Source organism: Mobula hypostoma, chromosome 1 (assembly GCF_963921235.1).
Source record: "Mobula hypostoma chromosome 1, sMobHyp1.1, whole genome shotgun sequence".
In the NCBI taxonomy this organism is placed as follows: domain Eukaryota; kingdom Metazoa; phylum Chordata; class Chondrichthyes; order Myliobatiformes; family Myliobatidae; genus Mobula; species Mobula hypostoma.
Genome location: NC_086097.1, coordinates 223,066,056 through 223,078,326, shown reverse-complemented (window position 1 = coordinate 223,078,326; position 12,271 = coordinate 223,066,056). Strand labels below are relative to the sequence as shown.

The window sequence follows — 12,271 nt, the reverse complement described above, 5'->3', positions numbered from 1 at the left end:
AAACCAAATGCGCAAAGCATATTTAACTATCGGGTTAGAGACCTGCTTAAGACGTTTCGAATCAAAAGGAAGAGAGGAACCTAAAATAGAACCAAGTGTATAACCCTGAACAGATTGTAATTCCAATGCTACCCATTTAGGAATAAATAGTATGTCCCGGTCAAGTAACCAAAATTTCATATGTCGAATATTAATAGCCCAATAATAAAATCTAAAGTTAGGTAATGCTAAACCTCCATCTCTCTTAGCTTTCTGTAAATGTATTTTACCCAGTCTCGGATTCTTGTTCTGCCAAATAAATGAAGAAATTTTAGAGTCAACTTTATCAAAAAAAGATTTAGGAACGAAAATTGGTAATGCCTGAAACACATATAAAAATTTTGGCAAAAAAAACATCTTAACTGCATTAATACGACCAATCAAAGTTAAATATAAGGGAAACCATTTAGATGAAAGTTGAGTAATATGGTCTATTAATGGTAAAAAGTTAGTCTTAAATAAATCTTTATGTTTACAAGTAATTTTAATCCCAAGATATGAAAAGTAATTATTAATCAATTTAAATGGAAATTTATAATATAAGGGAAGATGTTTATTAATCGGAAAAAGTTCACTCTTACTAAGATTTAATTTATAACCTGAGAAAAGACCAAATTGTGCTAATAACTCTAAAACAGCAGGAATGGATCTCTCAGGATTAGAAATATATAAAAGTAAATCATCAGCATAGAGTGATAATTTATGGGACTTTAATCCCCGAGTTATCCCAGTAATATTTAAAGATTCTCGAATAGCAATTGCAAGAGGTTCTAATGCAATATCAAATAATAGGGGACTAAGAGGACAGCCTTGTCGAGTACCACGAAAGAGAGGAAAAAAAGGTGAGTTTAAGGAGTTAGTACGAACCGAGGCTACAGGGGAGTAATATAACAGTTTAATCCAGGATATAAATTTCAAGCTAAAATTAAACATTTCAAGCACCTTAAATAAATAAGGCCATTCTACTCTATCAAAAGCTTTCTCGGCATCTAAAGAAATAACACACTCAGGAACATTTTGTGAGGGAGTATAAACGATATTTAACAATGTACGAATATTATAAAAAGAGTAACGACCTTTAATAAAACCCGTTTGGTCTTCCGAAATAATAGAAGGAAGTACTTTTTCTAGTCTATTTGCTAATAACTTAGAAAAAACTTTAGAATCAACATTTAATAAAGATATTGGTCTATAAGATGCACATTGAGCAGGGTCTTTATCCTTCTTTAGTATTAAAGAAATTGATGCTCTATTAAAAGATTCCGGAAGTTTACCAAGTTTCAAAGAAGCCTCAAAAACCTTATAGAGCCAAGGAATCAATAAAGAAGCAAAACATTTATAAAATTCAACGGTAAACCCATCAGGGCCAGGAGCTTTCCCCAGATTCATAGAAAAAATAACATTCTTAATCTCATCCATTGTAATGGAAGTATCTAATAAAGAAGACATATCCTGTGAAATCAGAGGGAAGTCTAACTTATCTAAAAAATCATTCATATATTTAGAATCTCGAGGAGACTCTGATTGGTATAAAGAAGAATAAAAATCACAAAAGGTTTGATTAATCCCCACATGATCCAATATCAATCGATCATTTTGGTTATAAATCTGATTGATTTGAGATTTAACATAATTAGATTTCAATTGATTAGCCAGCAGCTTGCCAATTTTATCACTGTGAACATAAAAATCACTTCTTGTTTTCTTTAATTGGTTTACAATCGAGGACGAGAGTAGTAAACTGTGTTCCATTTGAAGTTCAGTTCTTTGTTTGTATAGCTCCTCAGAAGGAGCCATAACATATTTCTTATCAATTTCTTTAATCTTGTCCACAATTACCATCTCCTCCTGCTTCTGTTTCTTCCTCAAAGCAACGGAATACGAAATAATCTGACCCCGAATATAGGCTTTAAAAGTGTCCCAAAGAGTGTTAACCGAAATATCTTCTGTATGGTTAATTGTAAAAAAAAGCTCAATCTGTTCATTCATAAAATTAACAAAGTCCGAGTCCTGAAGCAACAGCGAATTAAAACGCCATTGTCTATTGTTTGGTATATTGGCCATAATTTTAATAGAAAGCTTAAGTGGAGCATGATCCGAAATGGTTATAGAATCATAATCACATTTAATCACTGAAGGAATGAGACGAGAATCAATGAAAAAATAATCAATTCTTGAATAGGAATGATGAACATGTGAAAAGAAGGAAAAATCTTTTTCCTGAGGATGCAGAAAACGCCAAATGTCCGTCGACCCAGAATCAGAAAGGAAAAAATTAATCAAATTTGCAGATTTATTAGGTAAAGTCCGTAAAGGAGCCGAACGGTCCAAAGCTGGAGATAAACAGGTATTAAGATCTCCGCCCCAAATCAATGAAAACTCGTTCAAATTCGGAAACTGATCAAACAATGATTTATAAAATTCCGGACAATCCATATTAGGAGCATAAACATTAACCAAAACTACTTTTTTATTAAATAATAAACCACTAACCAATAAAAATCTACCATTCGGATCAGAGATAATATCCTGTTGTATAAAAGTAACTGAGGAGTCTATAAAAATAGAGACGCCTCGAATCTTAGCATTGGAGTTCGAATGAAATTGTTGTCCCTTCCAAAATTTGAAAAAACGTAGTCTGTCCCCCCTCCGTACATGGGTCTCTTGTAAAAATAAAATTTGTGCTTTAAGTCTCCGGAACACTTTAAAAACTTTTTTCCTTTTAATAGGATGATTAAGACCATTAGTATTCCAGGAGACAAAATTAATAATAGACTCCATAAATCCTAAAGTCAACCCATAACAAGGAGGATTGACAATAGGCGCGACCCACAGACCCGGAGAGGAAACAGAACATACAAAAGATACCGGGGAAAAGGACGTAACCAATACTTCAATAATGTATATAGCCCAAAGAGAAACAAACTAAAACGTGAAGCCCCTCCCACCGCCCCCCACCCCAGGACCCCAAGGCGAAATCTAAAGCAGACCCGCCAGAAAGAAGCAAGCGCTAAAACTACCCCCATGACTTCCGGTATACGCTCCCTAAAAAAAAGGTATAAATATGAAAAGGATCAGCTAATTGTAAAACAGTAAAAAAAATAAGTAAAAAAAAAGTTAGCTCAATTAAAATACACACAGAACAGAACAAAAGCCGGAAAGTATATATTAAAAAAAAACCACAATAAACCTCAAACTCATGAATAGACACAGCAACAAAAAAAATAGGATTATTAACATAAAATGATTATAAAAAGCAAAACAGAATAAAATTTAAAAAAAACTACAAAATTTAAGGCCGCACAGGAAATACGTAAGATGACAAAAGGGAAGTAACCACCCAGAATCCCCTGGGAAAAGAAAGAAATGACGCAGTTAAAAAGAAAGTTTAGCAGCCATATTAAGAAATCGAAAGTAAACTTTTCTGCCCAAATAGGGCACAGAAAAGTTAAAACCAACCAATTCACAGCCTCCGATCAACGGAGAAAATTAAAAAAAGGCAATTAAGATGTTGAAGATGAAAGTTGATCCAGATAACTCTGGGCATCCGATGGAGAATCAAAAAAACGAAGAGCTCCATCTAACATGCGAATCCTTAGACGTGCAGGGTACAGCAGCGCTGGTCTTAAATCCCTCTTATAGAATTCCGACATCACGGATCTGTAACGGACCCGTTGGTCCCAGATTGGTTTACTGAAATCTTCCACGAATCGGAACCTAAGATCCGAAAAATCAATGAAACCTTTAGATCGAGCGAATCGAAACAGTCTCTCCTTGTCTTGAAAGTAATGAAAACGTAAGATAACATGCCTAGGTCTATCTGACCTAGACGAGTATGATGGGATTCTGTGAACACGATCCAGTAGCGGTGGTTGGTCAGGAAATACAGTAGGGAATGCATCTTTTAAAAGTTGGGAGAAATATTTCATAGGGTTGTTAGCTTCCACGGCTTCCCTGACGCCAATCATTCGTAAATTCTGCCGTCGCATTCTAGATTCCAAGTCAGAGTTTTTAAAAGTCAAAAAGTCAAGTTTCTTCTTCATTACATTAATTGTTTCTTCGACTTTCCCCATCTTAAGCTCACTTTGTTGCGCGGATTTTTGAAGACCAGATATAGCCGACTGATGTTCCGCAATACATGTTTGCATCTTATCAATTAAATCGGCAATTTTCTGGAACTTAGTTGAGATTTCCATATGAATCAGGTCTTTAACAGAGCCCATAATTTCTGTACGAATCATCTCCCTAACAGAGGTTGAAATTTCCCTCTGAATTAACTCCGATATAGCTTCCAAAGTCACCGGTGATTCAGTCGGAGGGAGATCCGTAGCTTTCGGTTTAACCGGAGGTTTACCATCCTTGCCGTCTTTCCCGTTCTTAGACATAGCCGATCTCAGTATCATCCAATTGTCAGAGAATTGAGTTTAATTCAAAGTATTGTAAAAATTGATGCCTTAATAGTTAATTAAAGTATAGCTGACCATAGAGAGAAAAAACTCAGAGGTAATGGAGCGAGTCAAGAACGCGACTTCACTCCATGAGCGCTACCGGAAGTCCCGAGGCCTCATCTTGAGTGTTGAGAATAGTTTTGGGTTCCTCATCTAAGAAAAGATGTGCTGGCAGTGGTGAGGGTTCAGAGGAGGTTCACAAGGATGACTCTGGGAATGAAAGGTTTGTTATATGAGGAATGTCTGATGGCTCTGGGTCTGTACTCACTGGAATTTAGAAGTAAGAAGGGGATCTCATTGAAAGGCCTAGACAGAGTAGATGTGGAAAAAATGTTTCCCATGGATGGGAAGTCTTGAACAAGAGAGCACAGACTCAGGATAGAGGGGCGTCCATTCAAAACAGAGATGCAGAGAAAAATCTTTAGCCAGAGGGTGGTGAATTACAGACAGCTCTGAAGGCCAGGTTGTCGGGTGTATTTAAGGCAAAGCTTGATTGGACACTGCATCAAAGGTTACAGGGAGAAGGCTGGGGAGTGGGGCTGAGGAGAAGGATAAAGGATCAGCCATGATTGAATGGCGGAGCAGACTTGATGGGACAAATGGCCTAATTCTGCTCCTATGTCTTATGGTATTATGGTCCCTGTGGCTATTTATTTTGTAATGCCCTTTACCTTCAGTTTTGTCACATTGTAGAAAAAATTGGGATGATTGGCCAAATAGTTTTGCATTGATTAATTTCCAAAGCAAAAAACTCATATTTATACATTGCAAAAATTCTGTATTTTGCTTTTATGATTAATTAAAGACTGACTTTAACATTAGAAAGTCCAGCCTCTGTACAGCTCCATCCTCCATCAGGAAGTCTGTGGGCTCTCCATTTCTTGTTTTAAACAAAGATCCAAGTATTTGCTGAACAGCACTCGTCCTTCTTTCAACAACTCCTCTTTTAATTTCTCTCACTTTCTACAGATAAAAGGGCACACTCATGTCCTCTGGCTACAGGGAACAGCCATTGTTCCAACAAAAAACCATCTGCTGGAGGAAGTTGTTAGGTAGCATTCTTGAGTTATACTGTAGATCTGATCTTCCAATGAGGACCGGCTCAGGGACCTCTGGTTTCCTTTTCCTGAAGTCAATAATTAGCTCCTTGGTCTTGCTGACATTGAGTAAGAGGTTGTTGTTTTAGCACCATTCAGCCAGATTTTAAATCTTCCCCCCATATGCTGGTTGACCTCCTTTGATCCAGCCTGCAACAGTGGTGTCATCAGCAAACTTGAATCTGGCATTGGAGCTGTGCTTAGTCTCACAGTCATAGGTGTAAAGTGAGTAGAGCGGGCAGCTATGCACACACCTTGTAGTACGCCTTTGCTGATGGAGATTGTGGAGGAGATGTTACCAATACAAACTGACTGGAGTCTGTAAGTGAGGAAATTGAGGATCCAATTGCACAAAGAGCTTATTGATTAGTTTTGAGGAGATGCCAAGCTGCAGTCAATAAAGAGCATCCTGATGTATGCTTCTTAACTGTCCAGATGTTCCATGGTTGAATCAGGAACCAATGAGATGGCACTTGCTGTGGACCCATTGCTCTGGTAGGCAAATGGAGCAGATCTAAATCACTTCTCAGGCAGGAGTTGATATATATATGTCATCGCCAACCTCTCAAAGCACTTCATCACTGTGGATAAAAGTGCTACTGGACCATAGTCATTGGGGCAGGTCACCACATTTTTCTTGGGCACTGGCAGAATTGAATTCTGCCTGAAGCAGGTGTGTACCTCAGATTGCTGAAGTGAGAGGTTAAAGATCTCAGTGAACCCTGCAGCCAGTTGATCAGCACAGGTCTTGGGAGCTTGGCCAGGTACCTTGTCTGGGCCGGATGCTTTTCGTTGGTTTGCCCTCCTGAAGGCTGCTTGCACGTCGGCCTCAGAGACTGAAATCACAGGATCATTGTGGGCTGCAGAAGTTCGTGTTGGTTCCTCCATGTTTTAACAGTCAAAGCGGGCATAAAGGTATTGAGCTCATCTGGAAGCAAGACCCTACTGTTGCCTATGTGGCTTAATTTAACTTTATAAGAGGTGATTGTTTTAAGCTATGCCACAACAGTCAAGCACCAATTCAAGTTTAGTCCGGAATTGCCATCACCTGTGAGATGGCTTTCCGGAGATCGTACCTAGATGTCTTGTAGCTTTCTTGGTTGCCAGACTTGATTGTCTCTGATCTGGCTCTCAGCAGATTGCGGATCTCATGTGTCATCGAGGGCTTCTGTTTGGGAAAGACTGGATGATTTTGTGGGGGCACACTCATCTACAACTGTTTCAATGAAGTCCGTGGTAACCATGGCGTATTTACTTGGTTCACAGATGAGTCCTTGAACACAGCCCAGTCCTCTGACTCGAAGCGATCCTGTAGCTGCTCTCTGTCTCCTGAGGTCACTTCTTTGTTGTCCTAATCTCTTGCTGTTGAAATATATACAGAATGCCTTAGGAGTCTCTTTAAACCTACTTGCCAAACATTTTTCATGTCCCCTGCAGGCTTTCCTAATTCCCTTCTCGAGTTCTTTACTGGCTTCTTTATAATCCTCAAGGGCTCTGTTTGACTCTAACTTCCTATGCTTTACATGAGTCATTCTATAATTGGGGGTACATTTCATGTCCATTGATGACAATAATATTTTTTCTAAGTACTTTCTTCAAAAATACCATATTTTACCGATTGAGGGAAAGCATATTACAAAATCAGACCAACGTTTTGTGCACACTATGTTTCATTTAGCTTGAAGTTGTCATGATGTTCCTAAATTGACAGTTTTTGCAATGAGAGGTTGGAGGAACAACACCTTATATGGCATGAACACTGACTTCTCTAACTTCTGCTAATGCCCCTCCTCCCCTTCTTACCCCATCCTCTATTTAATTTATTTATTCATTTATTATTTCCCCCCTTCCTTTTTCCTCTGTCTTTTTCCCTCTCACAATCACTCCTTGCCTGCTCTCCATCTTCCTCTGGTACTCCCCTCTCCCTTTCTTTCTCTCGTGTCTCCAGCTCTGTATCCCTTTTGCCAATCAACTGTCCAGCTCTTATCTTCATCCCTCCCCCTCCTGTCTTCTCCTATCATTTTGGATCTCCCCTCTCCCTCCCACTTTCAAATCTCTTTCTATCTCTTCTTTCAGTTAGTCCTGACAAAGGGTCTCGGCTCGAAATGTCGACTGTACCTCTTCCTAGAGATGCTGCCTGGCCTGATGTGTTCCACCAGCAACTTTGATGTATGTTGCTTGAATTTCCAGCATCTGCAGATTTCCTCGTGGTTGAGTTTTTGCAATGTCCATCTTTCAATTGAGCGGGTCTTGGCCTCAAAATAATGATTAAAAACTATTAAAGTTAGCATTATCTATTTGTTATTCATTTTAAAATTCTAAATACTTTAGAAGAATATGATTTTTTAAATTGAGTTTCACATTTAAATGAAATAAATATCTCAGTTTATTAACGTCTGTAAAAGTTCAGCCAACTATGTTACTAACAGAACAACCCCCTGTAACTAAAAATGGTTTGTCCCAAAACCATGTGACCAGCATCACGGGATGTCATCTCTCTCAGCGGCAGCCATTTTGAACACATTCTGGTGAGTGTCCTCTCAGTTTTTAAAAATACTTTATCTGTAATAGCATATTGTCAAGGAGTATATTAATAGATCGTCACCTCTGTTGGGTACATTGTTATGGTTTACAATTCTTTTATGATTTTAATTCAAATATATGTTGAAATTTGAGGTTAACCTGATGAAGAAAATGACATGTGGCCAGCCATGTGGCCTGCCATTGAAATTATGGGCTAAAAATAGGGAAATTGTTAACTATGTTACCTATCAACAAAGTTACCCAGTAGGGCTAACTCATGAGTAACATAGTTGACGTGACCCTACTGGGTAACGTTGTTCACTGATGATAATGGATCAGTTGCCATAGGTCAGTATATTTTGTCATAGTTTAGGCCTGTATGTGCCAGAGAAGACTGAGGATTAAAGGGATATTTGCCAATGATTTTAAACAGACGTCAGCAGCTGAGAAACAGTGGAGATACAGGGCTCGGCGGGATGCTGATCCTGCAAGAAGGTCAGCATACTTGGTGAAGCAGAGAGAGGCATGGCACAGACTTAGAGCACAAGGCAAGGTCAAATCAGTGACAGAGATGAGTGAGAGACAAAAAAGAAGCAAGAGGGCCTATTGGAGGAAAGCACAGCAAAGAAGCAGAGAAAGAAAGCGCCAGCTTGAGAATATGCCAAGTAGTCTGCCAGTGGTGCCCTCGACTATGTGGATCCACCAGGTAGTCACAGTGGCACCAGGAGAAATCACGTACTGAGATGTAAGCTGCCCTTGCACCGCCAAATAAAGTTTTGAGTGTCAGTGTGACAACACTAATAACTTTAGTTTTGAAGTTCAGCAAAAAACCCCTGCTCTGCCTCAAGCACGCAAGAGCAAGGGTGACGAAATCCACCTTGGTCCTCACTTGATTGACCAGTGGTGTGCTCTGAAATACGATGGTAAAATTTACCCAGGAGTCATTCAGCAAGTCACTGAGACACATGTGCAGGTTAAGTGCATGCACCACACAGGAGTCAACCGTTTCTTCTGGCCACTAAGAGATGATGTGCTGTGGTACCTGTTTGAGGACATTGTGAGGATGCTTCCTCCTCCAAAGCCAGTGACACGTCGCGTCAAAATCGATAAAGATATCTGGTTTAGTTTCTAAAAGGTCCAACTGAATGTTGCAGTTAATACTGCTCTGTTAAATCAAGTCAAGTCAAGTCACTTTTTATTGTCATTTCGACTATAACTGCTGGTACAGTACACAGTAAAAATGAGACACTAAGATTTTCAGTACCATGGTGCTACATGAAACAATACAAAAACTACACTGAACTATGTAAAACAACACAAAAACTACACTAGACTACAGACCTACCCAGGACTGCATAAGGTGCACAAAACAGTGCAGGCATTACAATAAATAATAAACAAGACAATAGGCACAGTAGAGGGTAGTAGGTTGGTGTCAGTCCAGGCTCTGGCTATTTGAGGAGTCTGATGGCTTGGGGGAAGAAACTGTTACATAGTCTGGTCATAGAGCCCGAATGCTTTGGTGCCTTTTGCCAGATGGCAGGAGGGAGAAGAGTTTCTTTGCGGATGCAGCATGTGGTCTAAATGTCTGTAACGGCGGGAAGAGAGACCCCAGTGATCTTCTCAGCTGACCTCACTATCCGCTGCAGGGTCTTGTGATCTGAGATGGTGCAATTTCCGAATCAGGCAGTGATGCAGCTGCTCAGGATGCTCTCAATACAACCTCTGTAGAATGTGGTGAGGATGGAGGGGTGGGAGATGGACTTTTCTGAGCCTTCACAGAAAGTAGAGACGCTGCTGGGCTTTCTTTGCTATGGAGCTGGTGTTGAGGGACCAGGTGAGATTCTCCGCCAGGTGAACACCAAGAAATTTGGTGCTCTTAACGATCTCTGGAGGAGTCATCGATGTTTAGTGGAGAATGGTCATTCCGTGTCCTCCTGAAGTCAGCAAACATCTCTTTTGTTCACATTCAGAGACAGATTGTTGGCTCTGCACCAGTCGGTTAGCCACTGCACCTCCTCTCTGTATGCTGACTCATCATTCTTGCTGATGCGACCCACCATGGTCATGCCATTGGTGAACTTGATGATGTGGTTCAAGCTGTGTGTTGCAGCACAGTTGTGGGTCAGCAGAGTGAATGGCAGTGGACTGAGCACACAGCCAAAACAAATATTGATTTTACTGTACTATTTTTAGGTTAGGCTTCACTTGGACCCCTGCTTCCGCAGTTGTTTGAACCCATTACTTTAAGAAAGCATTACTTGAAAAAACTGTTGTCCTCTATCATTCACCAGTTAGTCAAACCAAAGCTTGTTCCTCTACAACAGGAATTCTGCAGATGCTGGAAATTCAAGCTACACACATCAAAGTTGCTGGTGAATGCAGCAGGCCAAGCAGCATCTCTAGGAAGAGGTACAGTACCTCTTCCCAGAGATGCTGCCTGACTTGTTCCTCTACTACATGTTTTTTGCCTCATGTCTGTCAAATTTCTAAATGTCAATGTAAAATACAGTATATCGACTTTTTAAAATTAATTTTGTTAGTCAACGTTTAATTCTGATTAAGTGTGTAAATTGAAAGCACTTATTTGAACCCTTCTCCAGTTACTGGTCAATAGGAATGTTTTATTCACACTGTATGAAAGCTTGTTCCTCTACTATGTGTTTGTTTTAAGTAAATGAATATGTACTCTGTTCTGTATTCTTTTAATTAATCATCATTGAATTCTGTATCTATGAATTGAAAATTTCAATTGAATGGCACTTCTGCCTTGAAATAAACGCTGTGCTGATGGTTAATAATTGTGTCCAGTCAACTATGTTATTTGTGTCAACTATGTGACTTTCACTGTCAACTATGTTACACCTGATTTTTTAACATTTAAACTAACTAAAATGCTGCTTCTGATATCCCTCAAGGTATATTGTACATCCACACAGGTTGGAGTTTTGCATAACATCTCTTAAAACTATCAAAATGACCTGTAAGGCAGATTTATGATATAAAAAAATACTCCTGACCTTAATGACAGTGCCAAATGTATCACATTTATATCTGCAAAATATTAAATTCTTAAAAAACTTCTTAAAAATCATTGTACATATGGCAGAACAGACACAAGAACTCCTAAAAATGTATGTTGCCTAAAGTAAAGCATTTAGTCAAAGTCTGTAATGGCGTACAGTTTTGTCCATAACATAGTTGACAGACAAACTGGCAAAAATATCCTTTCCCTTAAAATATCAAAGAAGTTGTTATTGCTTAAGCTTTGCAACTAGTGGATATATTACACTGAAGGAATATTTTAACTTAAACCACTGATTGTTTTATCGAGAAAGCACATTACTTTTGTACCTTTTTGTTTATGTGAAATGTATCACCAATTATAGAATGTCCCACATACAGTACTATTCATTTTTCTTCTTGACTAAGTTCATTACTGTTTTGACATCCAAGATTCTCTTACCTTGTTCTTCCTTCTGACTGGAACTTACCTGTCCGCTGCTGTCTGCAGTTGGTCTTTAAACACTCTCTACTTGTCAGATGTGGACTTGCCCAAAAGCAGCTATTCTAATCAACTCTCCCCAGTTCCTGCCTAATGCTCTCGTAATTTGTCCTGCTCCAATTTAATACACCAGCATGGTCTATGCTTATCTTTATTATAGATATCGTAAAACATAAGGAGTTATGGTCACTGTTCTCTAACTGTTCACCCACTGAAAGGTCAGTCACCTGGCCAGGCTCAGACCCAACACCAGGTTCAGTACGGCCCCTCCTCTTGTTGGACTATCTACATATTGATGTAAGAAACCCTCCTGGATGCACCTAATGAATTCTGCCCCATCTAAACCTCTTGCACTAAGAAGGTTCCAATTTATATTAGGCAAGATGAAGTCCCCTATGACAACAACCGGATTATTTTACACCTTTCCTTAATCTGCCTACATATCTGTTTCTCAATGTCCCAGCTACCGGGATGGCTAAAGTACAATCCCATCAGAGTGATTGTACCCTTCCTATTTTTGAGTTCTACCCATGTAGACTCAGTGAATGAGCCCTCCATATGTCCCTCCGAGTGCAGATGTGATATTGTCCCTGATTAACAGTGCGACTCACCATTTCCCCTCTTTTTCCTCCCTTTCTTTTCTAAAGCATTGAAACCCT

The 12,271-nt window shown here is 39.3% G+C and overlaps 1 protein-coding gene across 8 annotated transcripts in view; it reads left to right on the top strand.

Moving 5' to 3' along the window:
- The first annotated feature begins 4,662 nt into the window (after positions 1 to 4,662).
- The window catches only part of LOC134355284 (uncharacterized), a 61,455-nt gene continuing 53,846 nt past the window's right edge, over positions 4,663 to 12,271 (top strand). For 2 of the 8 annotated variants that reach the window (XR_010020047.1, XR_010020035.1), the window contains exon 1: positions 8,056 to 8,112. Coding sequence is in view for 2 of the 8 variants with exons in the window: in XM_063065088.1 (XP_062921158.1) it covers positions 8,072 to 8,112 (41 nt within the window). In the remaining 6 variants the exon portion in view is untranslated. Of the gene's footprint in view, positions 4,711 to 7,925; positions 8,113 to 12,271 lie in introns of those variants that run through there. The other 6 variants (XM_063065088.1, XM_063065087.1, XR_010020029.1 and 3 more) reach the window with 6 other exon arrangements.